Consider the following 20638-nt stretch of genomic DNA (forward strand, 5'->3'; position numbering starts at 1 on the left):
AATGATGTTTTGTGGAACTGCATCGAAACTGTTCCCTTGAATATCAAGTCACATATCGTAACACCCAGCGTCCTGCAGCATCTCACAGCAAAGCTATGCGGATGATTGATTTTGCCTTGGTGTATTCCTCTTCAGGATAGCAACAGCATCTTCATCCATTTGCCCTTTTGTTTGGGGGAGTCACCGGGGAAGCCTTGGTAGCACGGTGAGCCAATCAATAAAAGGCAAAGCCGTGAAACCACTCCCCCTTTGACAAAATCTACCCAATCAGCGTGTACTTCATTATATGGGCGTCACCATCCCCCACCCACCCCTTTGACACTGCCCTGCCAAAGCTGTGTGGCTGAGCGAAGTGAATGACGTCTCTGCATTTGCGGGCCGCCGACGCAGGGTTGGGTTTCCATTTTCAGAGCGAGTTTCGGGGGGGATCATCAACATGGAGCCGGAGATGGAGGACAAAACGTTGGAATTGATGGTAAGATTCGTCTGGATATGGCATCCTGGACACCCGATGTGTCCAGTATCAGTCTTACATTAAATGGGGGCGCCGAGACTCGATTCGACGGCAGAAATGGGCTGAAGCGGCTTGTTGGGAGAGGTGGAGGAGAAAGGAGGGGGGACCAGAAATAAGAGGAAGGGCCTGAAATTATCGATACATTTCGCTGAGAATGCTCCGTATAGTGGCCGAATTGATCAACGACACCTAAACATCAAAAAACATTAACTGTAAAACACCGTTACCTCTAGTATAAAATGGCCAACTAGCTTGTAATCAAAAGGTTATTGAAAAGTCGTCGGCCGAAGAAAGCCGAGGATTCTCGGTGTAGCGTTCACTGCGGTGACGCTGCGCCACTTTAACTGGGCCCTGTCTGTTTAGCCTGCTAGCTAACACTTGCTAGTTGGCGAGGAACCACGTAAATTTACGGGTATGTTACTTTATCCACTTAATGGGAAGCTAATTGTATATGGTAATTGATGTTTGGAACGGTACAGTAGTTGTCGCCTTGCCAAATAATGTAGCTAAAATCGTATGTGTTGCTCGTCTGTTTATATTTTTAAACTGCGTAGAAGGAAGTGTGTTGCTATTTCATTCACATACGGTTATCTCGATTAGCGAGGTAGCTAGCAATTAGCTCAACAGCTAGCATGCTAAAAAACAGAAAAGCCAATTAGGATATATTTAACAGCGGTTATCAAAACCAAAGTAGCACAGTGGTTAGTAATCTGGCAGCTCTTATCCGAAACAAAACCGTGATCACTTCATATATTCCGCTTTCACTCATTAGCTGATCTCTCTTAGCCATCAACTAACCATCAAATAAGATCTTGATCAGGTAGATAGCCAAATAGGCTAACGTTACCTTACCAATAGCTGCCATCACAGGGGTCAAACTGCTTTTTATGTAGACGCTGTTGGTTTTTCGACTCATACTTGTACATAGCCTCAGAATACGCAATTCTTCTGGTAGGATTTTACACATCTAACCAGGCGGGACGGGACAGACAGCCCACACTTTTTCCAAAATAGATAAATACAAGAACACAGATATATAGTAATCTTTAGCCCACTTATCATTTTTCACGAAGTAGGCCTGGAGAATAAAGGAGACAGTTTAGTTGTGCTATCATATATAGCAATACACATTAATTACTCTCTCTCTCTCTCTCTCTCTCTCTCTCTATATATATATATATATATATATAATTTTATTTATTTATTTATTTATTTTTTTGCCTATTTTTGTTTATAGGCTTACTCCCAGGGTATTAATTGTGAGTGAAATGTGAGTGAAAGTATTGACTTTCTAGTATATATGAAGACAAATTAGGAATTAAGTTAACCACGAGATTAGGTTATTCTAAGCTGTTTAGGTTTTACATTTAAGGTATTTTAATGATATATTGATAAACTGCGGTAAAATAAACTGCCTGTCAGAAAATGTGTTCTTCAAATTCCAATATTGCCATTACGTCCAAATTTCTTGCATGGTGGGTCCCTCTGTTAATTATTGCCAATGTAATCAAGTCCATGATACATTTTGTCAATCAGTAGGGTTACAGGTGTGGCCCCATTGACTCATGAATGCTACACCTTGCCTTGGCTTCCTTTGGTGATACAAGATTACGTTAATTTTGACAAGAGGGAATGTTATACTTTAGAAGTTGGTAGGGCCGAGATTTTGTAGGCCTACATAGTTTAAAAAAAAATCATCTGAGCTGTGTCTGTGTGTGTTTTTGTCCCAGTGTTATTCACTAACCACTCATAATAGTGGGGATGGCAGAACAGTGGTGGGGGTATCTGTCAAATCAAAAATGACAGTAATTGACAAATATTCCCATGGCCCCTCCCTCTCCTCTACCTATCCCCACACACTTCATGTCTAATAATGCTTCTGTGTGTATGTTTGTGTATCAGTCTGTATCTTGTGTGTGAAGGAGTGTGTGTTCCTGCGCTCACTGTGCCAATGTGTGTGTAGCTCTAATACTGGTTTTTCCCCTCACTATTCCCCCACCTCCTTCCCCTTTTCTCTCCTCACCTTTGATGGTTACACACCCACCTCCTCTCAATTTCAAATTCTCATTTATCTATTTATTTTTTCCCCCTTTTTGGGTTTGTTTGATCATTTTTTCCCCACACTCCACGGGTCTTGTTCCTCCAACTCCTCTTCCTGCCACTCCATCCATCCACCTATCTCCTTCGGTTTCCTCCTCTCCACTTCCCTCATCGACTCGCCCCTCTTTCCTTTACTTCCCATCTCTGGTCTGTCGCTCTTCCTTCTCTCTTTCTCCTTCACGCTCTCCACTCCGTTCTCCTCCTCCTCCCTCCCTCCCTTCCTTTCTCTCTTTCACACAGTGCTCTGTGCCTCGCTCTCTCTGGCTGGGCTGCTCCTCGGTGGCTGAGAGTTTGTGTGCACTCAGGTGCCTGCAGAGCATCCCCTCCACCCGGGCTCACAACCAGGTTCTGCCTCTCTCCTCTTAATTCTGCTGCCCCTTCCCTTCCTCCCCTACCCATTCTGTCACCCTACACTTTTCATCGCCCACTCCTCACGACTCCTCATACCACCATGGTGCGAACAGCACCCACTCAACCCCCTCACCTTCCTACCTCCTCTCACCTTCTGTTGTCCTTTCCTCCCTGTTGGAAGCACACTGCTCTCAGGTTCTTCTCTGGTCGCTCCCCAAGTCCCCTGAATCTGTTGGCTTGGAACAGAAATTTGGCTTTATAAAGCAGAATTGATATTTTTAAAGTGCGCTGTCATATTACATTCTTTTTGTATTTGAATTGGGCATCACAAAACTGAAAACCTGACACATAGTGGTTGTTGCCTGTAATGTAAGTTGATTTTAATTCTGGCCATATAGGAATTAGCAGAATTTTTCCTCAGTGGGATTGGGTGATGAGAATAGGGTATGGAGAGTACCAGAGAATAACCCTGCATTGAGGAGCAATTTTTTTTTCTCCCTTCTACCTGGAGGTGTGAGGGCTGAGGTGGGGGTTCTTCCTTCACGCTCTGAGAGGCTACATGCTTTCTTGCCTGCCTGCCTGCCTGGCCTAACTCGGTCTCTCTTATTTATCTGTCCCCCTGTCTTTCTGCTCTGCATGATCATCAACACCAGCAAGCTCATCCTGCCTGCTTGTCCTGTCTGCTCTGGTCTTGGTAACTGATCTTTTGTCTGTTTGTCTGTGTGGCTGTATTAGTGACAAACACTATTGGTTCTGCTCAGGTAGAAACCACCAATGGCAACTCTTTGGCCTCTGTATTGCAGTACATAGGCAGACACGCCTTTATTCTGGCCATTTCGCCTACACAGCCATTTTCAAAGACTCTGACCTTGGCTCGCTCATCACCTACACACATTCACAGATATGTGATAGTGTTGACCCTCTTCCAGGTAAAGGCTGTGTGTGCCCAAACTTCCCCAAATGGAAGTTGTGCACACATGTGAACATAGTGTTAGAATAGGCCTAAATGCTAACAATCAATGTGTAGATGTGAAAGCAGATTCAAGGAAAAATGATAATCACGCATTAGTCCTGTCATGGTGTGTCTCTCAGGTGGAGTTTTTGTGCTGAAAAGACTTAGCTGTTTCTTGAGTGTTTGAAGCCTAGGCTTAAAAGAATCTTCAGAATAAAGGGATATGCTGCTTTGAAAAATATTGACTGTGTGGCACACACTTTCATGTTGATTCATGAGGAGCAGCCCTCTAACATCAGTAATTTTGGGCATTCTTATTCATCACCTGCAACCAGTATACACTGGAATAGGCTGAGATACCAGGACCCTGTATTACTGTGGTATTAATGTTAAAGTATGTTTTTAGTAAGAAGATCTTCTTACAGTCAAACTGGCAACATCTGTATATCTACTCTGGGCACCTGATGTTAATGTCCGACTGTTTATGAATCGCAGAGATATATGCATTCTTAGAAAGGTACCAAATGTTTACCAGTGATACAAAGATATATTGATGTATAGTTTTAATTGGCATGTAAGTAGCATATTATCACATTGGCATGTGGTTAATTTGTTTTGCCCTGGTCACAAGTTTGTGCAATAACCCTATTTTTATTGAGAGAATAACAAGTCACTCTAGGATGTTTGCACTTGTTGCAGGATTCAAATCATGTTTTGTCTACAGTCATGCTAAAATGGTTGGGGTCCAGTTATCTCCAACGTGTTTCTTCCTTCAGTCCTCTGTTTGCACTGGAAGGCCACTATCTTCATTCTAGTTTCATTACAGTTATGTTTGAGCTGCTGCCAGTGACGTGCCCAAGATGCTGCAGTTTAATTTCCTGTCCAGACCACTTAGCCCACATCACAGACAAGCAGGCAGATAAATTCCTTTTGTTGCAGTATTCAGTTTGTCAGCTGCATATGTATGTGTATGCGTGCGTGCGTGTGTGTGTGTGTGTGTGTGTGTGTGTGTGTGCGTGTGCGTGCGCGCGCGTGTGTCTGTGCAAGCACGCCTCAGAAGTTATGTTGGCTACCCTTTCTTGGCTGTGTTTGTGGCACTCTGTGTCCAGCGCTATCCACACTGCTACCCTGGCTCTCTCAGTACCTTTGACACAGACGCCAAGAGAGCACCACGCTAACCGATCTCCACCCTTTCTTTTGTCCTTTTTCCACAGAACACATCAGGGATGGAGTCACAGAACCTCGTAGACGACCTGTCACCAAAGAAGAATACAGTTGTCAAGGTGTGTGTGCTTGTGTCTGTCTATGTGTGGGTGCTTTTACATATGATCTGTGAACAGGACTTGGTGAACAATTGTAATTGATATCTGCGTCTCATTATTTATTCAGGCTTACTGTTAGTATGGATAGCCTGTCACATATAACCCTTATGCTATGATAAGTATCATTAATGAATAGTTTCCTTGTGTAAAAATGCCCCAGCCTGAGTAACCCTTATTATTACTTGGTCATATGAAGGTCATTCTCAGGTAAGCTTATAACAAGTCTCATGGACCTTGAAAATGTCAGGAAAATGAAATAGCCTAAGCTCTGAACAGCACTTGTGCTATGCAGGGGTTGACAGTGACCAAAATTTTCCATTAGCTTTTTGGACCAATAACTTGACAATCTCACTGTCCCTGCCATTAAACCACTGGCCCTTTTAATAATTTGTCACATATTTTAACATCAAATTTTATCCATTTAATGTATACATGGAGCTGGAGAAAAAAAATTGATTACCTGATCACAAGTCTAGGGTTGTATAACCTTGGTCTCAAAAAGTCGCTAGGTTCATTACACTCTTATTGATATCTTATGGTGTTTTTCTTTACTGGTGCCCTTTTTGTTTGACCAGGAGCAGGGAGGTTTAAAAACATGTTCATTGCAGTCTGTACCTCACTTACTTATGTCAACTGGTGTGGACGTGGTGTGCTCTGCTGAGCTAATGGGCATCTCAGTATATTAATTTCATAAAGTTCAGTCATACTTTTCACTACTTTTGAGGCTTGGCATTGATCGAAATGTTTGATTTGTTTGAATTCAGAGCTTAGTATACAGGTCTCATTCAGGAAAAAGGTGGTTTTGACATGTGCCAGTCTTTCATCAGTAGGAATAAACACATCAGATGGATGTTGGCAAGCGTTTTTTTCTACCATAGCATTCTAGTATAATCAGAAATGCCATTTAAAGAGTTTTAAACATTGGGGAAAATCCCATTCAACCAGAAATCCAAGACCACCTGCCATTTTAATCCAAAGTGCTGATTTCAGTTGGGAAAAATGACACATTTTATACTGTTCAGTTTTAGTATAAGCCTTAGTATAAGCCTTTAGGAAATTTTGTCACTAGATTTGTATTTATGTCGTATATTTGTTTCAGTTTATAATTCTTGATATATGCTTGGCGTCACATTGTCATTGGCAGTGACATTGCAGATTTACAAGCATATTTGTAAATCGCAGTCTTATCTATGTTACAGATAAGGCTGCTACAGAACAATTTTCTCCTTGTATTACTGAATTAAGATTCTGTTGAAGTTTAATATTATAGCTGAATAAGCTCCTGTGTAATATCCATACACAACAGTTTGACTTAGAATCCACAAATAACATAATTTATTTTCAATCTGACTTAAATGAGTTCGGAAACACAACATTAAATCTGTAGTTGTGTCCTTTCCATTTTCAGCTTAGTAACGGTCCAGTGACGGGGTCCCGCAAGCGTCCTTCGGAGGGCAACTATGAGAAGGAGAAGGAGCACTGCATCGCCCTGTTTGACCAGTGGTCGGAGGCCGACCAGGTGGAGTTTGTGGAGCACTTGATCTCCCGTATGTGCCACTACCAGCACGGCCACATCAACTCCTACCTCAAACCCATGCTGCAGAGGGACTTCATCACTGCGCTGCCAGGTACATACACGTACAGGAAGATGGATTTGATTTACGAACTGCTACTGTCTAGCAGCGCACTCATCTGTGTGCACAAAGTCTCTACACACAAACAGACCAGGATGATTCCTTTTTGATTTTGCAGCAGACATCTACTCACTCCCTTCTCCTCTCACCTCTAGCCCAGGGCTTGGACCACATAGCGGAGAACATCCTGTCGTTCCTCGATGCACGCTCACTGTGCTCAGCAGAGCTTGTGTGTAAGGAGTGGCAGAGGGTCATCTCGGAGGGAATGCTGTGGAAGAAACTCATTGAGCGCATGGTCCGCACGGACCCGCTCTGGAAGGGTCTGTCCGAGAGACACCAGTGGTGAGGACAGGGTCACTCACACACACACACACGCACACACACGCACGAACAGAGTTGGCTTATCTACTGCTGTTATTCATGAAAAAAAAAACTGAAGAAATTGCCAACACTTTACAAATGTGCAGGTGTCATTCATTTCTTTTTTCATCCCCAAGGGAGAAGTACCTGTTCAAGAACCGCACTACAGAAGTTCCGCCCAACTCCTACTATCACTCCCTCTACCCCAAGATCATCCAAGACATAGAGGTAAGAGACATTAGCCAAAAAGAGTTCAGAAACATTCAATACAACACACATTTCTCTTTCATCTGTTTTACAGTTACTATGCCTGCAGCTATCACTTAGCATCACAGTCTAAATGAAATATAATGGTTACCAGCAGCAGTCTATTCTCTGACCCCTGTCAGCTTCTTTCTTTCTATTAGGTTCATTACTTCCTTTCTTTTTTAAGCACCTATTACCAGTCTAGTGGGAGAGTGTTAAAGTATCTTAAAGCAAATTGGATAAGAAAACTCCAGAGGCGTCCTACTGAAACTGATGTGGTCACTTTTAATTTCTAATGTTAAAAAATATCCCCCCTCATTGACTTATACTTGGCATATTTCTTGAAATAAAGTAACTTGATCAGGCATCCCTTTGGTTAATCTCTCAGTGGCTAAATCTTCTCATATCTAGTCAGTGAACAAGGTTTTTCTCACTGTTGCTATGGCATTATTTTTCTACTGTTAGTGAGTGCACTCTGCAAATGTTGCCTTGCTGTTCTATACATATCTTGATTACAGGTTATTAATAAAGTAGAATTAACAGTCTTAATGTACAACAGTGCTATTCTAGTCTCAACACTCTCATGACCATTTCCTAGCTGGCTAGATCTTTCATCTTTTTTGTCCTCACTAATGACATGGATGAATGCCTCTGTCTTCTTGTCTGTATTTCTCTCTCTCTCTCTCTCTCTCTCCCTCCCTCCTCCTTTGTCCCTGCAGACTATCGAGGCTAACTGGCGATGTGGCAGACATAACCTGCAGAGGATCCAGTGTCGCTCGGAGAATAGTAAAGGGGTCTACTGTCTCCAGTATGATGACGACAAGATCATCAGCGGCCTTAGAGACAATTCCATCAAGGTACCGTGTGTGTGTGTGTGTGTGTGTGTAGGGTTTGATGAGGCCAGTTGATGGGCTTTTGAGGAAAGGACACATTTATCATCATGCTATTCTTGATAAGCCTTTTACTTTTGACTCTTTGCTCTGCCACTGGCCTTTTTGCCTCTCTGTTGGGCTTTGTCTAACCAGTCAGCTCAAACACCAGCTCATAGTTGTGGGAAGCAGACATGGCAACAGTTATTTTGAATGATAAAGCTATAAAATGCTGAATCAATCCTATAGCATATCCTGTATTAGCAACACAGGCAGGTTGCTAGTGAAGTGAGTAAAGTAAACACTGTAAACACATAGTCAATGCTCACAACAACAGCCGGCAGCACTGAGTCAGGACCTCTCATCAGAATCTGTTCATTTGCTGGCTGGACAGAAGAATGTAGAAACCTAGTGCCTTCATAGCCTGGTCTCCAGACCCCATGAATCACATGTAATTGAATGGGTTCTGGTCATTTTTCTGGATTACTGGTCAGTGCTTGTCCCATTTATGGCCTAGAACCATTGGTCACCATTAGAGGTGGGAGAAAAAATTGATTTTTAGATGCATCGTGATGCAGACGTGGGCAAGCCAGCATCGATGCATTAATGTCAATAATCAATGCTTATAAAATGATTTAAAAATGCGGAACTGAAGTATATGAGCAGCGTCGAGTTGGGGAGTTATCGTGGGAAAAAATCATGGAACCTAAGTGTGAGAGAGCAGTGTCCAGCCGGGCAATTACAGGACGCACACAACAGAAAATAACAGAAAACACACAACGCACACAACAGAAAACAATCACGTGAAGAACTGAAGCTGAACAAGCGGGAAGAAACATTAAACCAGCACCCTCTGCATTAAAAGCGAGTGTTTGGAAACATTTCGGATTTTATGAAGAGGAACGGACAAAAGACCCGGATAAGAGCCAAACAGTGTGTAAGTTATGTCACACAACACTGAAATGTTTTGGCAACACAAAATTACAGTAAATAACAGCAAATTAATTGTTGAGCGTTCATTTTAATCATAGTTCACTACAAATCAGTGTTTCCCATACATAGACCAATGTGTGGCGCACGTAACACAATCAACACCAAGCGCCACAAATTGATTCCGCTTTTTTTCCTCCCAAGGCGATTTTGAAATATAAATATCGTCTCATTCATTCATCTCTGCATAGCGCTCCTTCGCCCTGTCATTCCCGTTCACACACACACACACACAGACACGTGCGCATACATGCCAGTGGTGCGCAGGTACACTTAGAAATGACCTGCACTCACCCGACATTTTCAACCAACCTGACCGTAGTAGTAGCATGGAAGGGCGCAAGGGAGTATTTTCGCCTAGGGCACCAACATAGGCAGAGCCGGCACTGATAATAATACATTAAAATAATGTACCTGACCCGCTTCCTGACCCACTTATTTTAAAAGGTATAGGCCATGCTCTCTCACACCTTGTTTTAGTTGTCGCACAGTAAAAAAACAAATTGTCTGAAAAATGATGCAAAAAATGATTCAATGACAATCACAAAAATATGCATCAATAATCTATTTATAATCGCATCATTGCCCTCATAATCGAACCGAATCTTTAGTTGGCCAAAGATTCCCAGCTCTAGTCACCATTAAACCAATCATAGTAGGTTGGCTTAATCCAGTTGTTCCCAAACCAGTCCTCAAGGCCCCCCTGTCCTGCAGGTTTTTATTCCAGCTCTGCTCTTGCACACCCAACCCAATTAATGCCCATGCACCTTCATGCATGCCCTGTTCCAGTAAATCTGTTTCAACCAATCAGCATGAAGCCCTTAAATGGATAGGGTGTTAAAGACTTGAGCCAAAATGAAAATCTGCAGAGCAGGGGGGGGCTTGAGAACTGGGTTAGGAACCACTGACTTAATCAGTGATAGTAGTTAATATTTTATTGGTACCATAACATTTCTCAAACAGAAGAAATTGCCAAATTTAGCTTGCTGTTGGTAACATCAAAACTCTTTACGGCCACTGCCATGATTGTTTACTTGTTGAAGTGAAGCCATCATCAGAGAATATGTGAACTGCTCAGCTGGGCATCTCTCACAGATTACTGTCATATCTGCACCCAGGAATGAGAGTAGTTCCAGACCTCAGGGATCACCACGTAATTCAGAAATGTGGGTGTGGGAATTCACAAGGGCTCGATCAAAGTTACCATGAATTTCTCTGAAAATTGTCGTCAAGCCAATTGTGTATCACAGAATTATTGTGATACAAGTTGTTTTTTCCCCATCCTTAGTCAATGAAACCATATAAGAGGAAAGTAGTACTCTCTCCCATTGGTACAATCAGCAAGTGGGAAAAATCTTCATTTTGATGCCAGTTTGTGCAAATAAGCTCCAGATACAGAGAGAGGCAAATGTGTCAAGAAAGATGAGTGTTCTTGTGTGTGCGTGTGTGTGTGGCTTCCCCCCCTCCCTACCTGTGTTTGTATGTTTCTGAATTGAATCTGTTTTTCTAGCCCACTGTGGCTTATCATCTTATTGTCTGTGGCGCTGGGGTAAACCACCAGACAGCCAGACAGAACACAAGCGAATTACAGGATAAAAAGGCTCATCTTCAGACTGGCTGTGTGTTGCACTCATCTGTCTGGCCTGGAGAAGAGGAGAGGAGGGGTGAATAGAGGGAGGAGAAGAGGGAATTTGTCTTATTATTGTTCTGGAGGAGGCTGACACACACAACCAGGGAAGAGCAAGAATGGCCAGGCTCATGTGCTCATAGAAAGAGACAGCGCAGCAGCAGTGGGGAAGTAGGTCATGAACAAATGCTCTGAGATCAAGCCGTTCCTTACGTGACCCAAATCTGCAACCTTTTCAGAACCGCTGCTTGAACGCTATTTTATTATTTTCCTCTTTCTTGCTCTCTCTTACTCTGTGAATACCCCTCTTATGCCATTGTCTACTCTTTGTCGTCTTTCCTCTTTTCCCTTTCTCTACACAGATCTGGGATAAGCAGTCTCTGGAGTGTCTGAAGATACTGACCGGTCACACAGGCTCAGTGTTGTGTCTGCAGTACGATGAGAGGGTCATTGTCACCGGCTCCTCTGACTCGACTGTCAGGTATGACACACAGTGGTTTTGCTACAGACAGGCACGCTTGTTCATTTGGACAGGGACGTGAAACTGAATCACAGAAAGGTTAAAAATGACTCTCAGTTCATTAGAGAAAGTTGGTATGGAAAGTGATTCATACTGGGTGAATTGGGTAGTGCAACAGTAGTGCTTGCCTAGTCATTCATTTACATTCATTAACAATTCCTGAGTCCACACACAGGAGGGAATTTTGACAATATATTGAAGCAAAAAGTAATGATCAAAACAGGTATTGCTACAAGGCCTCTGTTTAAAGCATACACTAAGAAAAGGTACTCTAAGGCTTGATTTCACTCTAACTACAACATTACGTGTCAGACATGCACTGCTATGCTTTAACTCCAACACTGGCATTTCTGCATGAGTGCGGTTGTATAACATTCAGCTTCAGAAGTCTGAGTAGTTTTTTTTTTTTTATTTATCGAATAGTGACTTGAGATGTGTCTGTAAAGATGAATGTGCACTGGTGACATCTTGAAGCCATTCAGGATACACAACACTAAATCCACTTAATTTGGTAGTTCTTTTCATTGCTCTTCCTGTTTCTCTAAAGGGGTGCATAGATTGAGCCGTAACATGCAGGCTTCATGGGTGAACTGCAGGTTCAGGTGGTTATACGCGGGGTTGTAAAAGGTAGTAAATAAAAGGAGCCCAAATTAAGGCCCTTAAAAGGTAGTAAAAGATAACTAACACAATTTTAATTGGTAGTAATTTGTCATCATCCCTCAATATATTATGACTTTTCCATTGATGCTGTTTTTTCTTTACAGTTCATTTAATTAAAGAAATATTAAAATGAAAAATATGTGCGAGCAGGACACCAGGACCTGTGTCGGCGTTTATAGCCAATCAGTGATCCTGACTGCATTTGCCACCCCGTAGCGTGTACACGATTGTTTCAGCTGCCGCATGTTGCGCTCATGCGGGGTCTCAAAACATTAGTGTGAGCAAGCCACTTGCCGAAATGGGAAAATGTAAGTTTTCACAGCTTTGGCTGGATGACCCGTTGTACAAAGACTGGCTTAAGCCAGTAATGGGAAATGACCGGGAGGCTTTTTGCTCTGTTTGCAAAAAATATATAAATGTTACCTGGAATGGCGTTAAAGCCATTAAATCACACCGCGAATCCACCATTCATCAACAGTGGGTTCGCGCGCGGGGAGAGCAGCTCCCCATTTTGTTTTTTTGGAGCTACACAAAGAAATGCAATAGCAACCTCAGTTATGTGCTCAAGTATAGCCGTCACTCCACCTCAGCGGCCAACCACCGCCACCAGCACCTTCACCAGTGCTGTTGACGGTGACAGCAGGCAGCAGACTTGGCTCTCACCAGCGTCAGCGCTCAGATCTTGAGTAAAATATTGCCTCTTGAAATTCAAAACTCTTTGCATTTTGTTCATATCCCTTAAAACCACTTAAGCACAAAAAACACTTATACCTTTAAGTAAGTTGGATAATGTATTGTCTTGGGTGAGGGAGTGAGCGAGGGGCCATCGTCATGCATCGGTGAGTCCGATCCATGACATGGTAGTAATGGTAGTAAAAGATATTTGAAAGGTAGTAAAAAAGGCAGTAAATTCAACTTGAGGATTCCTGTATAAACCCTGTATGAATCAACAAAACAAAGTTAAGAATTATTGCGAGTGGGTTATGAGTTGAAAAGTTTGTAATAATAGCAATACAGGGTACCACACATAAGAATATTCCTTGCTAAATTGGCTCATTCCCCCATTCTTTATTGGTTGAGTTGCTGTTGCAGGCAGATACAGTGGAACTTCAAGCTGACCTGTGCATCTCTACCCTATTGTATGCTATCTGATTAAGCATGACTGCATTAAAAATAAGTGTTGTATAGTTAAAAAAAAAAAAAAAAAAAAAGGAATGGATAGATAGATATAGATTATAGATAATAGATCTAAATAGATAAAATGGTGTGTCTTTGGCAATATTGTGTGCATGAGATTGTGCAAGGTGTTTGGGGGAATTGGTTCATCTTCAGATTCTTTCATTACATAACAAGGCTTGTCCACAGGATATTGCACTTGTCTGTCCTTAGCACTTTTAAATGTTTTAATGGTCTTTATACACTAAACCCAAAGTGAGATTTAAAATTCATCAATTTGCATCAAACTCACATGTTCATAATAGTGTCTGAACAGAAACTCAACAGATGTGGAGAAACTGCCAAACACATTAGTAGTTAACATTAGTGCACCATTATGTTCTCTCGGATGCACTGCTGACTCTGTAATTGATGAGAAAGAATTCATAATCCAAGACAGGCTGTGATGTATCTAAAATGTTTGACAGAAATGATGTCTGTGCTTTCTGGGTTTGTGTTCCATAACAACTCTTCACAGCAGGTAGAGAGAGGTGTCAGCAATAAGAGATAGCAGGCTTTATGTTGGAGGGGAATGGGCTTAATTAACTGTGGAAATATCACTCTACAACGTACGTTTAAGACAAAATTAAAAAATGCAAAAAAAAAAAAAATAGTTATGTCAGTGAGAACAATGTACAGATCGTCAGTAGATTCCATTAATCACTGATGCCTGATGACATTGTCAATCCTTCCACCCTCTGCAAATGGTATGTAAACGGTAACCAAAAGCAGTATTTCTGCTCTGAGAAATTAGACTGACAGTAATGTAGATAAGCTAAATTCATCTCCTTTGTCACCCTGATATATTATCCCACTTCAGTCCATCTGGCAGACGCAGCCAAAGCAAAACCACGGCCAAAACAGAACAATCTGACTCCACTGCCTCCTTCTCAGTTTGAATCCGTTCCCCCCGTGACAATAGGACAAAGGCAAATTAGACATCAGTTAGGCTATTAAGTGGAAGTTGTCTCTTTATTTTGGCCATTATTTGGCTTTGGCTGACTTGAATCTTTAGTGCTTAAAAAAACTGGTGCATGATGTAAGGCCATGGATTTATTGTTCAGGAGAAAAATGGTCTGATATTCTGAAACTCTTTTCCCTCTAACAAATGCAGCCTGTGGTGATTTGGTAATCAGTCAGCTATATTTCCAAGCTGCCTTTTGATCAGTTGTGAAAGCAAACATTTCAGCTTGACTCAAACTCTTAAAGGATGATTGCCTCTTGGCAAATAAATTTGCTTTGAGGTGTCTATTGCAATAGGCAAGATTATGTTTTTTGTTTTTTTTTTTTAATAAAAATCAGTCATCTGAGGGGAAAAAAATCACTTTCTTGAATTTTTTTTGGTCTTGCTTTTGCAAATGCCTCATTTTGTCCAATCAGTAAGAACTGAGTGTTATTGGACAATAAAATGACTTTTCCTCTGAACAGCAAAATTAACAGGCCCACATATGTGTGAATGAGAGACGGATTGTCACTGAAAACAATGACCGTTGTGTTTTGCGGGACAAAGGCATACTGAACAGTCAAAGAGCAGCACACTATAGAAGGCTGCTGATGGAATTGGATCAACAGCTCAAAAAATCATTCATAGGTGAACATAATTTTTTTAAAAATTATTATGTCTTTTATTATTACTTGATCTAAATTACTTGGTGGTGGACACTGCTCAGCCTGCAGTTAACACTTTGTCTCAGCATTCACACCAGCCTTTGCAGCAGCCCCTCACAACCTCTATTGTGTGTGTTTTTTCCATCAGAAGAAAGATAAGAATACTTTATCATTGTACAGTTAGTTAAATTTCCTATCACTGCTGCAGATAATGGGACATAGTTAATGCTTTTGTAATGTAGCTGTACGTTTGATTGCAGCTATTTAAAAGACATGGTGGGTGTGTATGTATTGGCACTTTGTGTTGGCTACTGCACACAGAAGCTCAACATTTATTCTCTTATTACTTCACACTTCAGCCGTACTCGCTGGGCAGTATCCAAGGAAAATGTGACTTCACTTCCTTAGTAACAACTTGACAGGCACTTGTTTGTAGGTTTAACTGTCAGCTTTTCCAGTGTGTGTTCTGTTTGATCCTCACTGCCCAATGGTGGAGTTCAATAAAATGTTGTCTAATAGCCACTCCTCTGCAGATGTGAATGTGTTCATGTTAGTGTGTGCATGTGTGCGCCTGCGCTCTGTGTATTTGTGTGAACTCTGAGGTACTCTCTGTTGTAAAACTAATAAACACTCTGTCGTCTCCATTGTTTTTCTTTTTCCCTTGCTCCCATTACATATCTGTCTTTTCCAATCTTCAATGATCCTCTTTCCTTCTTTTTGACCCCTCTTCCCTGTGTCCCACCCCATTTTCCTATCTGCTCTCCCCTTCATCTAACTCATTTTCCACCCCTCTCACCCCTTCATTTATTCCGTCTTCCTTTGTGTCATCTACCCCCTTCTCATTCCACATCTCCCTTTTTTCCTTTCTGACCAAATTTCACTTTTTATTTTCCTCCATCTCTCCTCTCCATCACCTCTGCCCTCAACTTGCAACTACCCTGTTTGCTCACCCTTCCCCTCCTCCTCCTCCTGCCACCTCTCTTCGCCCCGCCCCTCTTATACAGGGTTTGGGAGGTGACGTCAGGCGAGGTGCTGAACACACTGATCCACCACAACGAGGCTGTGCTCCACCTGCGCTTTGCCAACGGCCTGATGGTCACTTGCTCCAAGGACCGTTCGATTGCTGTTTGGGACATGGCGTCACCCACCGACATCAGCCTCCGTCGTGTCCTGGTGGGGCACCGCGCTGCCGTCAACGTGGTGGACTTTGACGACAAGTACATTGTGTCCGCCTCAGGGGACCGCACCATCAAGGTAACACAAGCAGAGAACATTCGACTGCAGCAGAAATGCTTTGGCTCTTTTTTTTTTTTTTTTTTTTTTTTCCTTGACGCATAGGATTTTTTTCTTTTTGTTTTTTTCTGTCAAGATAAATGATCTGATTAGTCACATATGCTATTTTTCAACAACGCCCTGATTGACATTCACACAGCCACACACATTCACATGTGGGAATGTGCAGCATTTTTCTACAGTTAGCTGCTGAACAGCTTCACTGGAGTGATTGGTGGTATAAAGCCCTCCCCATAGAGAGAGGGATAGTGTTCCGTGTTCATTTTTATTTATTTTAAAGAAATCAGGGTGAATTATGTGGTTGAAGTCAGGGCTCCTGGGTGTAGTGGAGGGTAAACACTGTTTAACCACCTTGAAATCTGAATAGTGTTTATGCATAGTAATGCTCAAACCAGGGTCTTATTGTACTTGTTTTGGTTTTGCTCATGCCAGAATAACAAAAGTGACTTGAGCAGAGTTATGTTATGAGGACTAAACAACAAACTGTACTTAGTACATGGTAAGGATTTCTAAAGGACAGATGCAACAATACAGATCAGGAAAACTATCTGCACAACAGGACTGATGGCTACATAGTTCCTGCTCTTTAGTTCAACATCAAATGAAGCAGAATGTGTCAGATACATGATGGACATGAACATCTCTTGTCCCTCTTGGGTAGGCTTTCAGGGAGCACTTTTTTTTCCACCCTCCTTTTCCCGCCATGAGTTGGTGGTGTGTTGATGGCTGCTCCATGATCACAATACAGTAACACAACCTGATAATTATAGAGAACAGGGCAAAACCAGCGATCCAAGAATTTTCAGAGCAGAATGCTCTGTTAGGGAGCCCGGCTTGAGTATGCTAACCCGTGTAATTATGCATAAACGCAATTTCAGAAGAGATGAGTGATCTGTAGTTTTGTGTGCTTACCCTCCACTACACCCCTGGATGAAGTTTATTTCAAAAGTTTAAATGTCAAACTCATCCTTCAGTTTCACATTCAGCACTCACTGCACGATTTTATAAATTCCACCTTGTTGGGTCAGCAGTAAGCACATGAATAAATATTGGCCACTGTGTTGAAAATTTAACTCATGTCTTTGGTTGTTCTTTGCCAACCCCATTTAGGTGTGGAGCACCAGCACCTGTGAATTTGTGCGCACCCTAAATGGGCATAAGCGAGGCATTGCCTGTTTGCAGTATCGAGATCGCCTTGTGGTCAGTGGCTCGTCAGACAACACCATCCGGTATGTGTACAAGGGCATTAACACGGCTTCCTCAAACACTTGGATGTACTTCCTGAGATCTCTTGAACTCATTTATTAAAGTTCTATATCACGTTTGTTTTTTTACAAGTATATTGTCAAAAGCACTTCATGCAAATATATTGGACATGAAAGTGATCTGATTGAGCTAAATTGATATACTGTTTATTTAATGTCAAAGTGGATTTTTTTCTTTTATTCACACAATGAAAGATGAGAGGAGTGAAAATATTTTGTCCATGAAATAGAATTTAAAAACTGCAAAATAACCTTTTAATATAATACAATACTATGATTAGCAGGTATATACTAAAGGGACTAAATACTTTTAACACCGGTGCTAAGGTATCTCTCTCATTCCCTCTCCCTCTAGGTTATGGGACATAGAGTGTGGTGCATGTTTGCGGGTGCTGGAGGGTCACGAGGAGCTGGTGCGCTGCATTCGCTTCGACAACAAGAGAATTGTCAGTGGCGCCTATGATGGGTAGGTCTCAAACACACACAGGCACACAGACACACCATTTTATGTATGTAGAGACACAAATTGTTGCTGACCTCCTATCCTATGTCTCTCTGTAGTAAAATCAAGGTGTGGGACCTGCAGGCGGCCCTGGACCCACGAGCCCCAGCCAGCACCCTATGTCTGCGCACACTAGTGGTGGGTATCTATAATTTCACCTGTGTGTCTGGTAGTATGTAGACATGCACACACAAACGCACGCACACATGTTCATGTCAAAATGATTCTCTAATTTTGTATGTGTCTTTAGGAGCACTCGGGCCGTGTGTTCCGTCTGCAGTTTGATGAGTTCCAGATCATCAGCAGTTCTCACGACGACACCATTCTGATCTGGGACTTCCTGAACGTCTCAACCAATGGCCAGTCAGAGGGACGGTCCCCCTCCCGCACCTACACTTACATATCCAGATAGCAGGTATGGCGTGTTATCTTTTTCTGCTTTTAAAGACTGTTACTGTAAGGGGATGCCATTTGCTCAAGCCATTGCATTGTTGTAGCTGTTTTACTTACCTCTGCCTGCCTGATCATCATAGCCATTTTCCTAATGATTATTTTTCAAAAACCCTCTGTGTAAAGCATGTCAAATCAGCAATAGGCGTCCCCACAATGTCGAGATTTTTTGTCAGAAATACTGTGATATTTGATTTTGTCAAAGTCACCCAGCCCTATTAGTCAGTAAATATGCATACACAATAAAATCACTTAGGCAAGCACACACTCATGTTTAAATTTATCAAGCAAGCTTGTGAAGCAGTCAGCATTGCAGACTCCTTTGTGTTCCCCTGCAGGTGGCGCCACCCACCGCACCCTTTCTTGGAGGAGCCCAAGGCTGATTGGCTGATGGGTGCGTCTATCGTGGAAAGGAGCCCCATCTCTTCTTCTCCTTCCTCCTCGTCATCTCTCTGTCCACCCCTCCCCACCACCACCACCACCTCCACCTCACTGTCTGTTCTGACAGACTCTTAAGCTTGTGCCCATTGCCTGCCAGTACCTTTTTGACATGCGCGCGCACACACACACACACACACACACACAGGTAAACACAGATGAGGATGCCCTACTACAGAACCCACGCCGCTCCCCCAAGAAGTTCATATTCTACTACTAATTTATGTTCTGTAAAGTACACTAATGACAGTATTAACAGAGACCGTACGAGTCACCAAGCTCCCTCCTTGTCCCCCAACACCCACTCAAAGCAGCTTCTGCTCTTCAGTTTTCAACCCCTGCCAAAATGTTACCATAAATATGGAATCACTGATGAAGATACGTGTGTGTACACATATATATATATATATATATATATATATATATATATATGAAATTATTATATAAAATGTATTACACACATACACACACACAATGGCACAGTTGGACAGAGGATGACCAGAGCTGTGATGCGGGAGACAGAGACTCTTTACTCAGCTCGAAGAAAGGAAGGAAGGATGGGAGATGGAGGGAGTGAAAGAGGGAGAAATGTGTTGGGGGCGACTTGCGCCCTTCCCCACTCCCTCTCACTCCCTCTTCACTCCTCCCTGTCCCCCCACCCCCGCTCCTACCCCCCTCCAGGGATGCACACTCGCTTGGATTATGGGGGCACACACACTCAAGTTTGCATGAGTGTGTGTTTGTGTATGTGGACTTGTGAAATGGCGGAACAGAGCAGAAGCGACAAAAAGACAGATGTGCATGTGAGGTTGCCTTGGATACAGCATCCAGGTACACCTCTGCTCTCTTTTTTTTTTCTCTTTAATTCTTACTTTCTTACTGTTTTTTATTACTATTATTTTCTAATTTTATTTGAATATTTTGGTTCTTAGTACAAAAATCATACTAAGCGTAGTTCTCTTTCTCCCCTCTTTCTCTCTCACTGTGTCTTTTCTCATTCTCTCTTCTAACTTCTCCTGTCCATCTGTCCTTTCACTCCATCTTTCTCTCTGCCCCTCTCCCCCCATCATCTACGTGCTTGCTTTGGTTATGAGAGAAGCTGGAACTCGAGCTCAAATTTAGCTGTAAACGGAGTTGTCTTGTCAAAAATTGTGTTGTATATTAAAAATGATTTTTTAAAGAAGAAAATGACCTTATTGTGAATAAAGTACTTGACAGTGGTGGAGTGTTGAGCCAACTGTAACATGAATGACTGTCTAATTCTCTGTTTGTTGTATGTGTGGGTGGCTTTTTGCATGCCATGCTACCTTTTCATCTGACATTGAGACATAATACTCCCATCATTTACTCTGGTCCAGTGCAGCTCAGACTAACCACATCATGCAGGGAATTAGCTGCCTGTCTCACAGACAAAGATTTATTCAAATCATTTGTAATTTTGTATGGAAGCCCTGACTGACAGGTGATAATGCACTTTAAAGTTGCAATATTTCTGGCTTTAGAGGGAACCGAAATGAAAAAGATCTGTCACTGACATATTTGCAGTCAGTGGTGGAATGTGTGATGTCTTAAAGGCTAAAAAGATTATCAGAAGAGAAACTAGAGAAAGATTTATGCTTGACACTGAGAATTTAACAATATGAAAAAGGAGCTTAGAGGTGTGGTATGAACATGGATGGTTGACTCAACGCTGGTAAGCTGAAAATGATTGGCTACAAGTAA

General features: G+C 42.2%; 1 protein-coding gene across 1 annotated transcript; it reads left to right on the forward strand.

The window, feature by feature from the left end:
- The first annotated feature begins 312 nt into the window (after positions 1–312).
- Positions 313–20165, forward strand: LOC115366480 (F-box/WD repeat-containing protein 11). Its single transcript, XM_030061955.1, has 13 exons — positions 313–475; positions 5132–5200; positions 6648–6867; positions 7029–7215; positions 7371–7461; positions 8199–8336; positions 11328–11446; positions 15973–16222; positions 17372–17490; positions 17882–17992; positions 18088–18166; positions 18279–18443; positions 18817–20165. The coding sequence occupies exons 1-12, from the start codon at positions 437–439 to the stop codon at positions 18438–18440; spliced, it is 1584 nt and encodes a 527-aa protein (XP_029917815.1). The 5' UTR covers positions 313–436; the 3' UTR covers positions 18441–18443; positions 18817–20165.
- The last annotated feature ends 473 nt before the right edge of the window (positions 20166–20638 follow it).

The sequence above is a fragment of the Myripristis murdjan genome, chromosome 10, assembly GCF_902150065.1.
Source record: "Myripristis murdjan chromosome 10, fMyrMur1.1, whole genome shotgun sequence".
Classification (NCBI taxonomy): Eukaryota; Metazoa; Chordata; class Actinopteri; order Holocentriformes; family Holocentridae; genus Myripristis; species Myripristis murdjan.

Excerpts from the sequence above, each read along its gene's own strand:
- LOC115366480 (XM_030061955.1), top strand. The coding sequence starts at position 437 with ATGGAGCCGGAGATGGAGGACAAAACGTTGGAATTGATG. Across the intron at positions 7,216-7,370 it reads CTGTCCGAGAGACACCAGTG|GGAGAAGTACCTGTTCAAGA; the intron begins GTGAGGACAGGG and ends TTCATCCCCAAG. Across the intron at positions 7,462-8,198 it reads AGATCATCCAAGACATAGAG|ACTATCGAGGCTAACTGGCG; the intron begins GTAAGAGACATT and ends TTGTCCCTGCAG.